At 42.3% G+C, this 20285-nt stretch overlaps 3 protein-coding genes across 3 annotated transcripts; all 3 read right to left on the bottom strand.

Annotated features, from left to right (window-relative positions):
- Positions 1-611: 611 nt before the first annotated feature.
- On the bottom strand, positions 612-8546 carry LOC308166730 (terminal nucleotidyltransferase 4A-like; the record flags this gene model as incomplete). Its single annotated transcript, XM_080541057.1, has 12 exons — positions 7706-8546; positions 6949-7072; positions 6366-6412; positions 6065-6185; positions 5785-5892; positions 5162-5290; positions 4210-4417; positions 2740-2869; positions 1882-1985; positions 1328-1494; positions 1082-1213; positions 612-974 (listed from the first exon to the last, which is right to left on the bottom strand). The coding sequence occupies exons 1-12, from the start codon at positions 8488-8490 to the stop codon at positions 612-614; spliced, it is 2418 nt and encodes an 805-aa protein (XP_080397183.1). The 5' UTR covers positions 8491-8546.
- A 2099-nt stretch (positions 8547-10645) lies between these two features.
- On the bottom strand, positions 10646-17601 carry LOC308166729 (uncharacterized protein). Its single transcript, XM_080541056.1, has 12 exons — positions 17519-17601; positions 17370-17406; positions 17224-17280; positions 17030-17116; positions 16539-16936; positions 13123-15741; positions 12816-12984; positions 12543-12703; positions 11768-11958; positions 11569-11663; positions 11286-11384; positions 10646-11164 (listed from the first exon to the last, which is right to left on the bottom strand). Exons 1-12 carry the CDS (start codon positions 17558-17560, stop codon positions 10983-10985), a joined length of 4137 nt encoding a protein of 1378 aa, XP_080397182.1. The 5' UTR covers positions 17561-17601; the 3' UTR covers positions 10646-10982.
- Positions 17602-17999: 398 nt separating this feature from the next.
- LOC308166728 (uncharacterized protein) lies at positions 18000-18822 on the bottom strand (the record flags this gene model as incomplete). The annotated part of the gene is made up of 5 exons (XM_080541055.1): positions 18756-18822; positions 18537-18613; positions 18396-18433; positions 18209-18291; positions 18000-18080 (listed from the first exon to the last, which is right to left on the bottom strand). Exons 1-5 carry the CDS (start codon positions 18819-18821, stop codon positions 18000-18002), a joined length of 345 nt encoding a protein of 114 aa, XP_080397181.1. The 5' UTR covers position 18822.
- Positions 18823-20285: the final 1463 nt, after the last annotated feature.

The following is a 20285-nucleotide window of genomic DNA, read 5'->3' as shown; positions in this document are numbered from 1 at the left end:
AGGCTTTTCACGCTGGTCTAGAGATATTTGGCACGTTTGAATTGTTTATCCAACAGCTCCACCTACTGTTAGGAAGCTGGAAGTACATCTATCCTGCTATTGCACAGATCAAGGCAGTCTTGCAAGTACGGTACTTGGGGGAAAACCCCTAAAACTTAAATTAAAAACGAAAATAAATTAAATAAAAACAATCATATTGCACAAAAAAAGTGACAAATTGTTCTAAAAAGTTTACAGTGCACCAACCAAATAGCATCTATGCATAGGTAGTGCCAAATTTGACCTCATCCCCCACCCCGGCCTCATAGAGGATAATCTGTCTTATCCATGCCCACTGTACCATAGCCTGTAAGACAAAAATGACAACAAATAAAGGCAATAGTCTAAATTTTAAGACATGAAACAAAAACAAAAAAAACTGTACATTCAAACGAGTCGTCACAGTTTAAGCACTTAACGGGGGTCTTTAGTACCATTGCACAGAAAAAACTAAACGAACAAACATGCAAACATTGAGCTGTATATGAAGAAGTGCTACATACAGACTGCGATGCTGGTCTCGTTCCCTTGGCCACAGCCAGGTTGAGGAGGAGGGGGAGGGGGGGTCGACCTTATCTGCTGAGGCTGGTGGGTAGACTGTCCCGCTTCCTTCTCCTCCAGGTGTTGCGATTGCTCCTGGCCCCCTGGGCGGGGTTGTGACTGTGCTCTTGGAGGTGGAGGTGGCTGTAGCTGTGGCTGAGGTGGCTGTGCTGGTTCATGGGGCTGAAGGGGCCCTTCATACTGTACTTCTGTCCATGGTGCCCTGCTAGCCACACGTGTGGAAGGGGGCTTGGCAGTGGGCTGGGGGGTTCAGGGCCGTGAGGGACAGACTGGGTCATGCACGGGACAGTGTTCAGGGAACCGGGCGCCTCTCGATAAAACTGTCTGTCAGGCAGCGAGTGGACAGCCATGTTTCCGGGGAGGGACAATCGAACCTAGGTAGGACAGAAAAACAAAAAGAGGATTAAGACCAGTCTTTTGAGAAGGAATAGGGTAACAAACCAACAAAGACCGTTAAATAGAAACCCTCAGAGGAACAAACCTGGGGTCTGGCGGACCCAAAAACGGCGGAATGATTTGATTTCCCGTTGGGAAACTGAAGGACCGGTGGCATAGTGGCAAGGGTTAGGGCATGGATCTGGAGGGTGGCTCCACTTGGTGTTGAATCTGAGTCCTGGTAAAAGCAAAGAGAACATTTCAGAACTTGATACCGGGGGTGGCAACACAAAATGCAGCGACACCAACTTAGAAGAAGGTAGAAGATATAACAAGAGAACTAATGTCTTACGATGTCACTCCCCGAGAGGGAGGACAGTGAGCATGCGGAGGAGTGCTGCTTGGGGCTGGGGAGGGACATGGGAGAGTCGGCGCTGTGGGGGGAGGAAGAGTCCCTGTGGCGCTCCTGGGCCAGTCTGCTGGGGTCCTCCTCGCTGACCTCTGCCGGGAGGACCTGGCCTTGGGAGGGGAAAAAACCAAAACAAACTCATTGCTAACAATACACACTCACTCAAAAGCACTATTAAAACACACGAAATAAAGCAGTCACTCAAAAGCACTGTTAGCACAAATCTCACACGATTTACAAAGAAATCCAGCCTTATTTTGGAAAAATAAGCCTGGATTTTCCTTCACTGACATTGATGGAATACCACTCTGTCAACACGCTTATCCCAAACACACAACCAATACACATACACAACCAATACACCAATTACCTTTACATTTCCTTTTAGGATGCCTTATTTTACAGTCATTCTTTATAGTTATGGGCACCTATATGTTACACAAAATATTCTAAATATGACTACTGTTTTAACCCAATTTCTATTATAATAGAGTTACCACAGATCTCCAGCTTGGCATACTGCTTGGCCCTCCACTTCTTAATGGTCCACTCCCTGTAGTCAATCACTTCCTGGGTCACATTGAGGACACGGCCCAAGGTGCTGTAAGTAAGAGGATTATATGTCTGTATAGGTTACTGCACTAACAGCGGAACTGGTTAAGAGGGAATGTCACTACATTGATATGGGGAGTTCTCTCATAGGGCTTTCACACCGCCAAGGAACCGTTCCCGTTCGAGAACCTCCGAACCTTGGTGCTGTCTGGCGAACCAGCCCGCGTTCATACCAGTGTAACCGGAACCATCAGCGCCATCAACGTTGGGTGACGAAGGGGCGGGATAAACAAAAATGTCACAACAAGATGGTAGCTACTTCACTGGAAATGAGGATAATATCTTCCACTAGACTAGAGTATATGAAATAAACACTATTTTCTATGAAAAATAACAAGACACTTTCTAAACACGTTCTCTTATTATACTGTACAGCTGCTCCGTTACTGGAATAGAAATGGCTTGTGAAGTTCACATTCACACGTGTGCTGAGCATGTGAGGAAGATAGAGAGAATGATGAAACAATACTGATACTTTTTAAAATCACTAACGATTAGATTACATTTTGTCTCCTTCCTTTTTGCTAGTCTTCACAGCCTAGAATATGACACACCCACTGACGACGTCACGGTTCTAGTTTTTGGTTCGCGCTAAGAACCGCTATTTTCTGGTTTGCGAACCAATTCATTTTCCGTCTGAACGCGCCGGCTGGTTCCAGACTAGGTTGGCGTTCCCGAAGCGGCACAGTTCCTTGGCAGTGTGAAAGCCCTATCAGACTCCTACATGGGGGCTGATTTCCCACCTGTTGTCAGTATCTTTGTTGGGGTAGGAGCGTGCAAGGGGAGACACGGCATGACTTAGCACAATGTAGGCATAGTCAAAGACCTGCTTCACCTGCATAACACCGTAGGAGCTTCGACCCACATCGTTTCCTAGGGGACACAAAACAACCACAAAAAATACATCGTTTGGACAACGTATGCCATGTGGCCAAATGACAATACAAACAGCAGGAAACCCAAAGAAAACACACACAACAGCAAGAAAAAGAAAAAGGTAAACTCAAGTAGGGCTGCCACAAACGATTATTTTCATAGTCGACTAGTCACCGATTATTTTAACGATTAGTCGACTAATCGGATCATAAATTACAGCTTATCGCACAATTACTCAATCGCTCTTATTTAGCTATCATCTTCTAAATCAGCTTCTAAATTTAGCTTGAAGTTGTTAGTTGTTGTTGTAGGCATGTGCTAACTAAAAATAAAGACAATTAAAATGATTGTTCACTCAAAAATAGATATTTTAATGAACTTTGCAGATTTATTTCTGGCATCACTTGCATGTAATGTAATGTAAAGAGTAGTAGAGGGTGCAAACTGCTGAGTAAAATGAGGTAGGCTAGGCACTAGGCAACCAAAAGAATACAAAAACAAAAATAAATACTTGTACAGAGTACAAAAGTTTTGCTTTGCTTCACTCATCTCATAGTAGAACGCGCCTTCTTAGCACTGTAACGGTAAGACAACATTTTTAGCTATTTGATAAGTATCGCTTTGATGACAACGTAAAATAATGTAAGAAGGCTTTTAACGTAACGATATCGTTAGCCAATAACAAGCTAACTAGCTTACCGAGACGAGCCATCGTCTTCCTCGTCATCTGCCACAACGTGCTTCCTTTTTAGATGCTCGCGCATCATAGACGTGCTGCCATGATAAGCGAGTTCAGCTTTGCAAATTTTACATTTTACATTCTTTTTTTCAACGTTGTGGTTGAAATGCTCCCACACTTTAGAGGTACGAGGACAGGAAGACATTTCTCTGTTTGTTTTTCCGGGGAAGTCACGTGTGCCCCGGATGACCGACACTGCGCATGTACATCAAAGACACTGGGAGACGCTAGCCAGTGGCAGCTTCAGGGAAGAAAAACGAATGCTTATCGAATGAAATGAATGGTCTTTATTCTCATTGATATAGTACAGGTACCAAACAACGAAATTTGGGAGGGGGGGCTCCCCTGGTGCTAGGCAAAAAAAAAAAAAAAAAAAAAAAAACGCTTATTTCAGCTCCAAAAAAACATGCGACTATGGCGATTACCAAATATGTCGGCGACGATTTTGGTAGTCGACGTCGTCGTGACTAGTCGACTAATCGTGGCAGCCTTAGTAAACTGCCAATTATTGCAATTCCCCAGTGGCTAAAGCTAATTACAAGTGGTCCAGACGCTGTGGGACTTCCCATAGCAACCACTAACCATCACATTCCCTTACCTGGCTGAAGGGGATCCTCAATACAGAGCAGGGAAGGTCTGTATCCGTTAGCCAGGGTGATCTCCTCTTTGGTCAGGTAAGAGCCTCCGTTCCTGATCCGGATGGCCGTCTTCAGGTAGTTGAAATCCCTTCCGTACAGCTCAAAGAACTCAATGAGCAAGATGCCCAGGTTGATGTTCGCACGTCTGGTATCGATTCTGGGATGTAACTGTGAAGCACAGAGAACTTGAATTATGCCTATTGCCTTAATGTCTTGTGCTGCAACGTCAGGAACCGAAGCCTAAGAATTTTACTCTTGTGTAATGTGCCGTAACAATTAACTTGAAACTTGAGAAGCTAGAATTATAGCTAGCTACAATGTGCCCCTGTGTTGCCATTCTGACACTGACTGATGAACGATGAGAGATTCTGCTGATAAACAACCACCGCTGACTGAAACTGGATGGCTGTGTCATGCAGCAGCAGAGCTTTAGAGAAGTAAAAAAAAATACAATACAAATACAAATAAAAGAAGCTCACTAGCCATAGACTTACAGTTGCTAATAATAATAGATGTTATTAAAAAGCACCTTTCTCAAACTCAAAGACACTGTACAGGAGGAAAAAATGAAAAAAGAAGAGAAGCAGGACAATAAACAACAAAAAAAACACAACAAACAAAAAGGCAGCTATGGGGGGGTAAGCGTTAGTCAGGACCCATGCCACGAAGGAACAGATGCGTCTGAACAGATGCGTCTTGAGTGTGTTGATGAGCAGATGTTTGTGACACGCACCCATCCAGCGCCAACACAAAAACAAACCCAATTCCAACTACAGTACAGGTTTAACGGACCCACTAGAACCCCGTCTCTCCATCTACCCACTGCATCAACATGATTGATCTGATGGGGAAACGTACAGGGAAGCCAATTAGTTTCCTTATGATATATTACAGTAGGCACCAATAGATTACCTGTAGGAAGTTGATAGCCATCAGAATGAGGCTGTAGGAGCTGATGCCTCCTGTGAATACCTCATTCAGGTCCCGCTGGAGAAGGAACTGCTTGAGGACGAAGATCAGGTAGGGCAGCACTGTGTACCTCTGGAAGAGACACAGAGAGACAGGGCTCAGTCAACCACAGCTTCGTCAGGGCCGGCCGCTGGCATAAACACTATGCCGTTGTTTAGGGCCACAACTGCTAGAGGGGGGGGGCACGCTTGCGGTGTCGATTTAGCGCACGCTACCACCAGTCAATCAAAAAGCCCGTTGACGAAACACACGTCAATCAAAAACTTGGCTAACCCCTCCTGTCGACTAAACGTGGCAGGGGGTGGCCACGATCAAAATCTTGTTTAGGGCCGGGCTTGAGCTTGGTCACAAAAATACAATAACATAAAGGTGGGGGGTCATGTTGGTGAACAAACTGAAATAAGGTCTTGACAGAAGAATTATGATCACACCTAGAGGGAGACAGATACCGACAGGTATTTTTTTTTTTACAGTTTGTCGGTTTACATGGAATTTTGTTTGTTGTGAACACAGTGCGTGTTCAAGTAGGAGATCGGCTGATGATGCCTGTTGAACCAAAAGCTTACCTTGAGATAATCTTTGATGAGCCGAGCTGCTCTCACCCCAGTCTCCACATTAAAACTGATGTCCACTTTCACGTCAGTTTCTTGGTCTGTCAGTTTTATGATTGGCACCTGGAGGGGAATTGAAATTTAGAACCCACTTGAAGAGGCATGTTTATACCCGTCGGTCATAAACAAGCTGCAGTTTCCACCAACAGGAAATAGTATTAGTCTGACTCATTGTAGACTGCAACTGGTCCGTTAGTTTAACTACAACACAACTACAAAACAGATCATCACTGACCGTAGCCTTGTCCAGAACCTTGATGGAGTAAGGTCCAGCTACATTCTGTTTCCTGAGGGCTTGTTCCAGCTGTTGTAGTGGGGGGTGATCCCACTTGCCAAAGACGACCAGGTCAATGTCACTAAGATTAAAGGGATGCACATCTTTTTAGATACAATACAAGTCTGAAAAAACAGGATGTCAATCAGTGCAGTTAGCATAAAACAATTAATAAACTGAAAAAAAAGTAATAATAAATAAACATTTATAATGAACATTTAGTTAAATATCTCAATGTTTCTGCAGTTCTCACGTCCATTACCTTGTCGGGAGATACAGTCCTGTGCTGAAGCTGCCAAATATCTCAACCTACAAAAAGAGCCAAACATATGGTAATGATTCCTCCAATAATCACTTTTGTTGCTTTCAAGCATACCAGAGAGGACCCATTTATGAATTTTCTCAAGTAGTTCCATAATAGGTTCCATGAGAACTGTCAGTTTATTTCATATTTTCCCCCCGAAAGGATGACGTTTGGATCACGTGATCATGATGGAATGCTACATTCCATATTCATCCAAAGGGCCAGGTATCCCTATGGGACATGGGGAGTAGTTCCACAACGTAGTTCAACTATGTTTTTGCAATAGCACTGTGGCAGATAAACTACATTTAAATCCTAGTAGTGTTTTCAGCAGTTCTGCATAGTTATTTTTACTTCTTTCCTTGTAAAGTCATTGGTAATTCAACAATAGTAGCTTCCACAACCATGGGGAGATCATTTTCATTTCAATTATGGTAGCCTACTGGTTGATGATTTCATGAAAACAAAATAGACAAAGTGGTAGGTGTTATAATAATATTTTCCTTTCAAAATAAAAAAATACAGTTGTTTAAGTACTCACGCTTGCTGTAGGCCACAGGCTTTTGATGACTGTCTCAATCCTGTTCACAACCTCATTCCGCATTCCCTCTTCCTCAGTGCGAGGGGACATGAAGTTGAAGAAGTCTACAATCTCCTCGTGAAGACTAATGGGAAAAAATGACATGGAACAATGAATGGCATCATTAGATGTTAGTCTTATAGGGAGTTTACAAACTATGCAGTAAAAATGTGGAACTCCCTTCCTATAATCTTAAAGGAGTGCAAAACACTGCCCACCTTCAAAACCACTCTCAAAAAACATTTACAGGAGGCTGCAATCCGTAACTGGACCCTCTAAATCAAAAATCAGATTAAAAGACCCGAACTACCCACTGTACATACTTTGTGTTTTGTCCCCCGCCCCCACCTGTATGTCCCCACCTGTCCTACCCGCTGTACATACCTTATGTTTTGTTGTATTGTTCTTCCCATGATGGATGTATGTTTATCTTGTAGATAATACTAGTTATTTGTCTGTATTATCTTGTAGATAGTACTAGTTTTTTTGTCTGTCTTACATGTAACGATGAATTGAGAATCAAGGACCCCAATTGAAATAAGCCAGTGGCTTTCTTGGGTTTTTATCCTGTTAGTTGACCTTGTATGTAATATGTACTTTCATGTACCTACTTCTGCAAATCTTCTAATAAAGTTTTCAATCAATCAATCAATCAATCAAACAGCTTTATCCTTAAACAATGTACCTGTGTCACACATTTCAAATCTCCAGTCCTTACCCATTTACACCTGGGCTGTACCTCCTGGTTTTCCAAAGGGCCCCAACACTTAGATAGTTCCCGTTACTTGCATTGATGTTCTTATTATTCCTCAGCCCTGGATGGTGATTGTGGTGGAGGGGGTTGATCAGACCTGGATGGTGATTGTGGTGGTGGTGGTGGTGGTTGATCCCCGTGGGGGGTGTGTGGCTCAATTGATGCCAGTAGAGGTTGTCCAGCCTCAGAGGGTCTGTGGTGGTGGGTGAGCTCTCGGGTTCAGAGTCCACGGAGGAAGAGGGCGACAGCGAGCCATCCTTCCTGGCACCTCTGTCCTCTCCCACAGGCACTTCAAGTATCATCTCAAAGCGGGACGGCGGTGCCAGAGACCTCTGTGAGCTCTGGTTGACCCACAGATTGGGAGAGGGCGACAGCGAGCCATCCTTCCTGGCACCTCTGTCCTCTCCCACAGGCACTTCAAGTATCTCAAAGCGGGACGGTGGTGCCAGAGACCTCTGTGAGCTCTGGTTGACCCACAGATTGGGAGAGGCAGCAGCGACACCTCTATTCGCCTGGTTCCGTGACGGTGTGCTTTCGCTGGAGGAGCCGGAGATCTCGATATTTTTATAAAACCCACAAGACACCGCTGGCGAATTGATAAAAGGCTGTGGTTGAAAGTGACGCTGGTGGCTTGAGTTGCTTGCAGCCCGGAATCCCTGAGAGGTCGTTTCCCAAATGTGCATCCATAAGGCATCGGCGGGTCCGCTCTGTTCGGGCTGGATCCAAACTATCCTGGAGGAGGGGTCCATTGAACTTCTTCTGTTGGCGATCAAACCCAAGCAGTCCACGAAATCCTCCGGGCAGAAAAAACCACACACGCGCGAGGTTGAAGCAGATAAATGTCACACGTGAAACAGACTTACGGCGCGTGAATCAACACATCACGTCTTGAGTGTCAAAGTCAAAAGCTGCCAACCTTAAACTGCCCAACTTCACTCCCCAGCGTTCCAATATGGCGCATGCAATTCGATTGATCAGTGCGCATGTGTGTGGGGTTTAAACCCACCCCGAAGTACACACCCCCACTCAGAACCAGCCACGGGAATAATGTCACATTAACACATTGTAGCAAATCCAAATCAAATCAAACAGTATTTGTAGCGCATTTCTCACCAAAAACGTGACACAATGTGCTTCACAGATTTACAAGGAAGATAAAACAACAGTAGAGATAAAACAACAATAGAAATAAAGTAACAAATCAATAAATAGTAGCAGAGATTTAAACGGTGAGATTTAATAACTTTCTCAAGTTTTGAGGTCTGGTTTAAATGTTTGCTGAGTTTTATAACCTCCTGAGAGACCGAAAAGAAAAAAGGTTTTGACATTCAGATTTTAAAAATATATATTATTTTATCATAATGTTCCTTGTAGTGGACATCGGGTCTTGGTTTGATCACAGAATGTAATGATTGTAATGTAATGATTGCATTCATTTTCATGTGGATTTCTGTTCAAATTATGTTCATTTCATGAACATTATTGCACTCTGTTTAAGAGAAGTTTCACCTTCCAAAGGGCATAACTATTTTATTTTATTTTCGCCTGTCTGTCTGCCTGTCTGCCTGCCTGTCTGTCTGCCTGTCTGTCTGTCTGTCTGTCTGCCTGTCTGTCTGCCTGTCTACCCAGGGCAGAGACACAAAACGACAGCTTCTTTACACATCAAATAATATCCCGTATAAAGTTTGTTACGCTCAGATTATGTCAGACAGAATCTCACAATCGCAAATGTATGCCCAACTCCTACCATGCTAGGGAGGCTATGCTAATAGTTGAATGTTCTATATTGAATGTTCTATTTTTCTCATCAGAGACATCAAGTATTTTATCTGTATAATACGGGTGGGGAAAAAACGGAACAAAGATTTAGTCATTCCATGCATTTGCTGTATCAATATAATGCTCACCATGGTGTTTCACAAGCAATGTTCCAGCGTAATCCAATTCATTGTCAAGTGTATTAGAGAGATGGAGGTAATATAACTTTGTCAAGTGTATTTTACTACTTAAAAAGGAGTACTTTGTTACTTACTCAGATTGAAGTGCACCACCTCAGGTGCAAAGGATTAGAACATTGTTAGAGAGCCTGTCTTATTTAAACCTCAGACATTTAGTTTGGCTTGCTATTGATTGTTGAAGTCAGTGGTATGATTATGGCAAGATTAAAAGAGCTCTCTGAAGCGTTCAGAAAGTAGGTGGTAGATGTGTATGAGTCTGGGAAGGGATTTAAAAAGATCTCCAAACAATTACAAATCTGCCATTCCACAGTACGGAAAATTATTTACATGTGGACAACATTTAAAACAACTGCCAATATGGCCAGGTCAGGCCGTCCTAGTAAGTTCAGCCCAAGAGAAGACCGCACGATGCTTAAAGAAGTCTCTAACAATCCTAAAATGTCATCACGGGACCTAGAGGTAGCTTTTTCACAGTTGATGTCAAAGTACATGCATCTACCATCAGAAAGAGACTGCACAAGTGTGATTTTCATGGGAGTTGGGCAAGGAGGACACTCTTGCTCCATCAGGGCCAGAGAACACCGAGACAAACACCAGGGCTTCTGGAACAATGTGCTTTGGACAGATGAATCCAAAGTTGAATTATTTGGGCAAAGTAACAGGAGACATGTTTGGCACAAACCAAAGACAGCATTTGAGCACAAAAACCTCAAACCAACTGTGAAACATGGGGGTGGAAATGTCATCGTTTGGGGCTGCTCTGTTGCAGCAGGGCCTGGTCAGGCAAAACTTTTCACTATTGTCACACAATAATATCACATGCAAACATGCTACTGATGTTGTGCATGCACATGTTGCATTAGGAATGTGTTGCATGATGCTCAATGGGAAAATGTACTTTATTCCATGTAAGATTACTGATCAGATGATACGGTACAATGCTTAATGTTTAGATTTTAATGTGCAAAATGAAATACAAATAGGCTCCGTTACAGTACACAACATGTACAACATTTACAGAGGCAACCTTGTTTTGAGAACAACAACGTTGGCTGAACAGTGCAATGACATGCATGAAGATATATTCCAAACACTGAAACCGGAGCAAAACATGGGAGTGCATCACATCATTCGAAGTGATCGGAGAGGAGAGATAAAAAAAGAAAAGAAAAGAAAAGTGTATTAACAATGAGGTGATTGTTATAAATATGCAACTTGGGAGGGAATCAGTGAGGGAAGTTAATCACTTCTGGGAGTTCTGTCCACAATGACGAGCACTTTCTTTAGGACTTGATCTGGCGGGCCATCGAGGCGGTCCGAGTGATGCAGCTGATGACTGCAGGAGGCACAGGCATAGTCACGTCCCCTCGCCAAGCTGCAAGTGCTTCCAGAGCCTCCTTAGGGTTGCTAGGTGACAAGTCATAGATGGTGTAGATGGTTGCCAACTGGACTTCCCATGGTACACCTAAACATACAAAGAGATCACAACAATATACTAATTAGAATCCATACGATCCAAAATGTTTCCAGGTGTCAGAATTGCAGAAAGCTTCACTCAACACGTTGTATTCCGTTTTACATCATACCTTCCGATTGTCCATGCCTGCCAAAGGTGTTGATGACATTGGCAATGTGTTTTACAGAGGAAGAGTAATGCTCCTTGACTCCAAGCTGCCCAATGCGCCCTGAAAATAAATTATTCTCAATGTTGGATCATTGTGGTTTCAATACAGGTGATGCACTTGGCAAACCATTTCTTAAAAAATACAATAATACCTAGAAACATACATGTATAATTTAAGTGTACACTAAGGTTCTAAGTTGTACAAAGGAGATATTTTATCATCATAAGTAGACAAAATAACTCACCAATTAGTCTTAGAACTACGGCAACAGAAACATCCAGGAACGGTGTCTGTTGGGATCTGGTCACCCACATATTCATCATAGGCCACAGCTCTTTGCTGTAAATCATTTAGAAAATATGAATTACAACTACATTTCCATAGCCTAGTTAAATGAATATGTTCTTATCTTTCATATCAACAGAAAGATAACTCGATTCTACCTTAGTAGATTTTCATGGGTCCACTTCCACTTCTTGTGTGTACAGAGGAGATCCAAGGTGAAAATGTGTTCCCAAGCCTTGGAGCTGAGATCAGCTCCATGTCTGGCATGTTTCTCGAATGTCATTTCAGCTCCAGTTCGAATGGCAGTGAGTGTGCTTGAGAAAATCTTGCGAATGTCACAAGGAGGGCTCTGGGGAAATATACAGTGTCCTGCGTTAAGTAATGGAACAATGAAGAATGTTTTCTTCTTTTGGCTCTATACCCCAAAAGTTTGGATTTGAAATCAAATATCTTTTAGGGGTTTAGGTAGATTTTATTTATTTATTATTTTATTTATCAGCTTTTATTTTCTGGTATTTGTGTACACATTGGTTTCCCCACTTTTTATACATAGTCCAAATACTAAACATGAGTGCATATTTTGTACATTATATGAATGTCTTCCATTACTTGTAGTGCCCTGAAATAGGGGGACTATGTATAAAGTGTGCACAGAAATATAAATAGCTTCTACATCATATTGTTTCACTTAAAATCCAGTGTAAAGGGCCAAAAGAAGAAACAATGCTTCACTGTCATATTACTTAGGCAGAGTTCTGTTCAAAATCCAGTTGTTACACTGAACACGTATAAATTACGTGGGACAGTCATTCTCTTATCAGTGACAGATGCTTAACACATCGTTCCTAAATGGTGCAACAGTTTAGAGTAATTAACTATTCAAAATCTATTTTTTTATACATGAAAAACATTTATCAAAAATATATCTCATACCTTCTCCCAGCCCAGGTAAGCAGTCAAGCAGTCTAGAACCTCTCCTTGTGCTTTCAGTTTGGTCACAGTGTGAATGGCTTGGCATACAGCACTACCGTGTGAGAAGACATTGTGCCATGTAGTCACCATGAACAAAATCAGCTTTGCTGAATCAGGGAAATCTGAGGGAAAAGGTTAAATACAAAAGGTTAACTAATGTAGGCTGAAGTTATTGGATTATGTCAGGAGGACCAGTAAGAAAATTCATAGAGCAAGACAATTTGGCCATATCACCTTCTTTCAGAATACTACAGGCTAGCGTACGAGCTCTTTCCCAGTCTCCCCTCTGACGACACATCCCAGTGTACACCCTGCAGAGGACCTGCAAATGATTACCACTCAGGACGTCTTTCTCTCTCTTCATTTTGGCTAGGATTGCAGACATCACATCATCTGCCAAGGACTGACAAAAATCATGACAGTAGCATTAGACAGTAGCATTAGTGGTCTTTACGTCATCACCAGTTATCTTAAGTCTAAAATGTAGACGTTTGGATTACCGTTAAATGAACTATTTAAACTAGGCAACACTGTGACTTACCTGATCAGCTGTGCAGAATTCTGAAAGGAACTCCTTCTCCTCATCCCTCAAGACCGGCTTCTTGGATAGATTTCCAACATGCACGTGGCTCTTGATTACAGGTAAGAGATCAAAACACTGGACTCCAATTTTCTCCAATGCATGTGGTATGGATGCTTTCCCAACTTGTTTCACATTTTCTGAAGATTTAGATTTAGTGTTCTGTGGTTCTCCTGGTAGTTCATCTAAACAAGCATCATCTGGATTGGTTGTGGTTGTAGATAGACCCTTTACAGCTGGGTTGGGTGAGCAGGCATCTAGTCTGAGCTTTTTAGCACTTCTCGGTAAAAGCATGTTGACTCCAGTTCTTTTCCCTCTCAGCCCAGTTTTAGTAAAGGCAGTGGAGGAGGAATTGATGGATTTAAACCCGGATATTTGGCTAACAGAACTTGGTGGCGTGGTTCCACTCTCAGCTGCAGACATAGTGAGATTTACATTCCCCCGGAGAATACTGAGAGTCCGGGCACGGGCTGAAAGTTCTGGATACATTGTGTCGAGAATCCTCATTGAGTTTTCTTGCGAGGGGCTAGAGGAGGAGGATGAACTCAATGCGGATGAGGGAAGTCGTCCCGGAACGGGAACAGCATGCTTCGGAGTAGCTGAGCCAAACTGCAGTGGAGACGAGGGGACTCCATTTCGTGGGGGTGGGGTAGTTAGAGACGGGGAGGCCAACTTTTGCCCATCAGGAGGGGCTACACAGGACTGTACAGGTGTCTGTCGTTGAGGAGAATCCGGTCTATCCACTGGGGTCAGAAAGGTACATTTCTCAATAACCTGCCTTGGTTTTATTATTCTGGGAGGTGTTGCCATCAGAGGTAATAGAAGAGGAGGAAGTGGTGGGCCCATTTCAAAACGAACCTTCCCTATAAACTCTGGAGGCTTGGCGACAGTTAATTGGTTAATTAAGGATCGTGTCGGTGCACACGCAGGCAGACGTGTTTGAATGACCACTTTTCTGCTCACATAAGGACTTGTTCTTTCCAGCGCAACTTCACATGAACTGGGGTTCTTTTCGTGTCCATTTCTGGTGACATCACTGTCTTTCAATGAGCTGGTTTGGACAGTCTTTTCAGGAAGAGGGGTTTTGCTGCCTTGCACATTTCCAGACCGTAACACCTCCACAGACAGCTCATTTACTGTATGTTCCACTGATCCTTGATCTTTCTGCTGGGACCCAGACATTAGTATTGAAGTGAAGTTGACTGTTGTAGGACCATCACCACCGCCTTGGCGATCTTTTAAGCTCCCATTTTCAAAAGTTTCGCTACTTTGCAAAGCTTTTGATAACTCTGGGGTTTTAACTTCTGCACCTATGTGTTCTGCACAATTCTCTGTATTCATTAAGCCTGGCTTTGTGAGTGATTTCAAGGGTTCTAGTTTCACAGAGGGGGGTAGACATGTGGAAGCTATATTATTGCATAATGTATGGCTGTTCATACTCTCAGAATCGCAGCTTATCGCCTGGATCTCATCACTGTTTTGTCCAGAGGACACCGCTTCATTTCCATTAATAGGTTCATTGTCTTTGAAAAACTTTTCTTCTGGAACTTTCTCTGGCAATGCTTCTTTCTGAATGTTTTGAGTTGAGTAAGCGACAGTCACAGTGGTTGACTCTGTAACAGAACATTTTACCTGTATGGCTTCAGGTGTTTCAGACACATTCGTCTCTCTCAAATCGTCCGAGGAAAGACCATCTCCTTCAACGATTGCATTTGTGTTCTTAGAAACGTCATCGTGGTTGCTGATCCCATTCACCAGTGTCTCGCCATATGTCGGTGAAGGGAGACAGGATTGGTCTTTGGATATGCTTCTTTCTGTACTGAGACAATTGTTGGTCTCTGTCACAGAAGTTCCTTGGATCACTTCAATAGACTCTCCATTGTGTTGATTCAAATCATTTGAGTCTTTCATGTCGGTAGTCTCCTGCACGTCTGTGTCATTTACAAAGTGTGTGACATCACCAACCCCACAAGTCTGTGTGTTTGGCTGTGACTCTGCAACATTCGTTGTGAGTTCAACAGCACTATGTTGTGAAGGGTCCTCTACCCTGTGTCCGTTTATCACTTCAGGCACTATGACGTCACATGAGGTAGTCCCGATATCCATCTCGGTCATATCCACTAATGTATCCTCAACTTCCTTTCCCAGATTATGGTTGAGTGAGGTTTCAACATTAGACAAAGGGGGTAGATCAACAGAGGCCATAGACAAAGCATCCGCTGACGGTGATTGCATGGTTTCAGTAACTGGTTCTATCTGCATCTCTTCCTGTTCAGAGGGGGGACTCTTGTTGACAGGTACCTCATCCTTTACACCGTGGTCGGAATCTTCATTCATTCTCTCCATCGAGTTACAGGTAGTTAGCTCAAGGATTTTACTCCCATCAGATTCTTTTTCCACTGAGTTCACAATCTGCTTTTCTGGTAATCCAGGGCATGTTAGATGATTGCTCGACTTAGAACTTGTGATTGGAGGGGGCATTAGGGTTGAGCCGGTTGCCAGGCAAAGGGAGTCGGTCACATGTTCTGGAGGGTGTTGCTTCTCTCCATCTCCTGACAAAACCAGATTGTCGACACTGTCCTAGTAACGACAAACGTTGATATACCAATCATTAGAAACGTGCAGATACCACACAGCACAGTTACAGCAAGCATTAGTACATTAAGCATTTGATAACAATCATGAAAATACAATACAATAATATCAGTTTCTATGTGATCACCTATCAATAATATGTGTGCCTAGATGTTGAGACATTAAGTCATTTAACTCAACAGGGACCTCATTCAAGTGTCTGCAGTACCTTGCCATGAACAACCTTATTATCCAACTTTATCACAGTGACAAGATCTATACAGTCTGTAATCAGGGTTCCCACACCTTCTGAAACATCAAATTCAAGCACTTTTCAAGGAATTTCAAGACTCAATTCCCTCAAATTCAAGGACCCAACATGGCATAGTTTGAGACAGATCTAGATAAGAATTTATATAATATAGGACCTATCCGCTCACAGACAACAACTAAAAAGAGAGGCTTTTGAATGTAGAGGCTTGAAAACTAGATGGTCTCTTGCCTTCTCTACCACAGCACAGCAAAGCAATATATTATGAAATATGTGTGAAATTAAGCAATGTGACTTATCTACCGGTACTACAATTACGTAAAACATTTTTTGGAATATATTTTCTTTGGGGGAGAGAGGGGGGGGGGGGAATTCAAGCACTTTCAATGACCCATGTCTATTTTCAAAAACTTTTAAAGACCTTGATTTCTCCAATTCACAAACGTTCAAGGATTTCAAGGACCTGTGGGAACCCTGTGGAACATACGGGCACACACTGAAAGTGGAATTTGATTTAACTTGTTTTCCTCACCCACTGAGCTGAGGAACAGGGAAGGGGTGAGAGTAAAGGTGGCAGGGGCTTGAACCAGTCCAGGATCTTCATCACCGCTGTGCTCTTCCTATTGTCCTTGTTGCGTGATTGGTCACTGTCAAGTCCTTTGTTTTCTAAGAAGCTGCCGTGCTTGTTTGAAGGGGTCGTCTGCAAGTGCTCCTTTGAATGGTGCTTTCTCCTGTTCGCTTTTTCTTTTTTCTTCATTGCGTCTTGGGGAGATTTGTGAGTGTTAATGGGCCTCAAAGGTGAAGTGGAAGTGCTTGTTGTTTTGCAGGGAGGGTTTGGAGCATGTCCTTTCAGTGTATGAGGCTGTGACTTCTCAGATTTAACCAGACGAGGGAGAAGTCCATCTTCCACAGGTCTGTTGTTGTTGTTCTCTACAACCCAGAAGGTAAGGAGTACAAGTTTGCATGGCGGAAGTACATTTACTTTCTTGTTTGAGTTCATAACAGTGAATAATAAACACTTACCAGGGAAGTGCAATGTGTTTGCAGCCGGTGATGATGAATGAGGTTCCACACATACCCAAAGATCTTCTAGAAGCCTTCGGAATTGTTCTGCGAAACAAACAACAATATCAACTCCATAAAACAGTGTATACTTATCACATAGAGAAAGATGTGTAATAAACTTCTATAGACAATTCAGTGTTAGGAATGCATACCTTTGTCAACCTTTGGTTCTTCAGGTGCAGTTACCTGAGTTGCTGTGCTTCTTAACTCTGACCCCAAAAAATAAACTTGTTACTCAGTAACAAGTTTAGTAAAATACATTAATGAAACAATGGTTGGAAATGAACAGCAATGTTACCTTTATTATTTTCTTCCTCCAATTTCTTTAGTCTTTCCTGTAAAACAAAAATGAGGATCAAATCAAAATCATCTCCAGCCAGTCTGACACAAGCAGAACAACTGTCTCTCATGGGATTTTGTTATTGAACAAAATAATACGATCCAGACCTGAATATCTCGAAGGTTATTACCGAGCTGATTCTTCTCCATTTTTAACTCAGAAATTTCCTGGACCTGCTTTCGAGTAGAATCTTAAATAGACAAAATGGTAAATGAAAATAATGCAACAACAACAATTAAGGTGTAAAACAATACTGTTCATACAAATTATGCAATAGGATCAGCACAGAGTAAAAATGCATATTGTAATAATACCAACAAATACCAACCTTCAAACATTCTTACTTGATTCTCAAGGTTGTGCTTTCTGTAAATCAGATACAAATGCAAAAATATGACAATACATAAAGAAAATATATACATATATATTTATTTTAGTTAAATGCAATTTACATTGACAGCAATGAGTATCAAGTCTGTATAAAGTGAGTGCACATTTCCATCATAAGCAGTCAAAGGAACACATTCCAATAGTCATTCTGAGTGTACTGTATGCTTATTGATGCTGAGCCAAGATGGTAATAAATTCTTACAAATTTGAGGTGTTGACATTCTCTTCCATCAAGGCCTCAACTTGATCTGCAACCTTTTGACACCTCTTCAAGGATGTCTGAGAGGATGAAGACAAACACCAAATTATTCATTCATGGCAATTCATTCAGCTCAGACTGCTGCACTAAAGTTTTCATATATGATATAGTGAGATTCTCATACTTGCCATTTGAGACTTTTTCTTACCTGAGTTTTTAGTAAGTCTATTTCCAGTGCTGCCGTCCCCAGTTTCAGCTGTGTACTCTCAAGGGTCTGCTCCTCTGTTATTTCTGTGTAATGAATGGACAGTTCAGCATTAAAAAACAGATTGAGTTACATACGTAAAATACAATGTCGGTAGATTTTAGTTTGAGGAACAGAACTCGACAAATACCCTGTGCTTTCTTCAGATTGTCCTCAAGTATATTTTTTCTGCGAATGAGATAAAGATCCGTAAATCCAAGAAATTGAAATGATGTTTAATATAAATGTGCACGTGTAGGCCTATTAGAAGAGGATTTAAGGCGTGACTTACAATGCCAATGTGTTGGTATTCTCCTCCTTCAGCTTGTCGACCTCCTTAGTTAATTGTTGATACAACTTTAAGGAGCTCTATGCAATATGAAGAAAACAAAACACAAAAGACTTATCATCTGACATGTGGCATCTCTGCATGTGCTTTATTGAGATAACACAGACCTTGGAAGATATTTATAGCTAATCATTGTTACCACGGATGGATTTAATATCATACCCGTGTTTCCTCCAGCTCTACCCTCATTGCTTCATACTGGGCACTTTGCTTCTCCAGGGGGGCCATTTTTAACAGCACTCCATCAAGTTGTAGATGCAGTTTGCTTGACTCACTGCATGGAAAACAATTTCTCTTGTGAGTAATATGTGCTAAACATTATGGACCCAACAATCTTAAGATCGACTAATATTAAAACAATCAAAAGGTTGCAAGACACAGAAAAACAGTCAATTCCGGTCAAACCGTAACAATAAGATTCATACTCTACCTTTGGGACCTTTGGAGCTGTAATAAACTGTTAAGGGGAAACAGTGACAAGAAGAATCCAAAACACACAGACCGTGACCGTTTCATCACCTTCACCACCTGCCAGTGTACTGTAGTCACTGGTTAGTCTGATTCTTAACTGTAAACTGAGACTAATCTCTTCATTTATTTGCAAAGTTGGAATTGGAAAATGACAGGCCACTTATAATAGCATAAAGACTCCAGGATGCATTGAAACCTAAAAAAGACTGACACGTCCCGCCCTCCCAATGGACGACTCAGGTTGTATTAAAAGGATATCATCACACTTCTGGTGATAATCAGTCACGAAGCGACTGAAAAAAAAATAGGTAAGTACATGACGTTACATTTCTACCAGTGGAAAAACCTACTTCATGTTCATTCCCACAGAATAGCCAAATGTATCTAGGCTACATGCAACACATCAGAATTGTCATGACTACTCAGGAAATACCGGTTACCAGGTTAGAAGTGAAAATGCACCAAAATGATAATGTGCCATCACAAAACTTTGCTAAATAACAACTGGATACTTACTCGGAGTCAATAATACTTTTCTTCAGTGCCAGAAAGGCCGCCACATATTCGTTTAAGTTCTAGAGATGAGAGATGGAGAGATAAGAGAGGTGGAGAGATCAGAGAGGTGGAGAGATGTCAGTACAGTTTGTAAAATAGCTTAGCTAGCTAACTTTACGACTTCGTGATCATAAGGACAAAGCCTAAAGTCTATCATTGTAGAACCCCGATGTACATTAAAAGGATGCAACTCACAAATGCCATCGGTGACAGATTGAGCAGCATTGTAGGGTGCGTTCGTAAACTCGCTCTGGAAATCTGATCAGCACTCATGGAATGCCTCTTGTCCACTCAAATGACTTGGTTGCTCTATGACGTTGAACCCAGCGTGCGCTACGGCGCTATCAGAGCGAGTCTAGGAACGCAGCCCTAGCTAGGTAGCCTAGCAGCAGGCTGCATCTCACCTGATGGAGAACTGTGCAGTTTTGACAAGGTCCTGCAGTTGCCTCCGCTGCAATTCTCACGACTTTGGAATTATTCTCGCCAGGCATCATGATAATAACTGATAGTTACACTCAAATGCTACTGATAATGGACAAGGATGTATACAAACAAACATTGAAAAGCACAGAAACTTGACAACAACTTCAGCGTGACACAAACGTCAGACTCAGCGCTCCACGCTGACTCAGGACCCATCAAAATAAAGACCGGGGCTGTCTACAA

This window comes from Nansenia antarctica (genome assembly GCF_963989245.1).
Source record: "Nansenia antarctica genome assembly, chromosome: 10".
Lineage (NCBI taxonomy): Eukaryota > Metazoa > Chordata > Actinopteri > Argentiniformes > Microstomatidae > Nansenia > Nansenia antarctica.
Note: the sequence above shows the minus strand (reverse complement) of the source record. Positions and strands in the feature narration are given on the sequence as shown.

Excerpts from the sequence above, each read along its gene's own strand:
- LOC308166729 (XM_080541056.1), bottom strand. The coding sequence starts at position 17,560 with ATGGAGAAGAATCAGCTCGGTAATAACCTTCGAGATATTCAG. Across the intron at positions 17,281-17,369 it reads GGAGGAAGAAAATAATAAAG|AGTTAAGAAGCACAGCAACT; the intron begins GTAACATTGCTG and ends TTTTGGGGTCAG. Across the intron at positions 11,959-12,542 it reads CTTACCTGGGCTGGGAGAAG|AGCCCTCCTTGTGACATTCG; the intron begins GTATGAGATATA and ends ATATTTCCCCAG.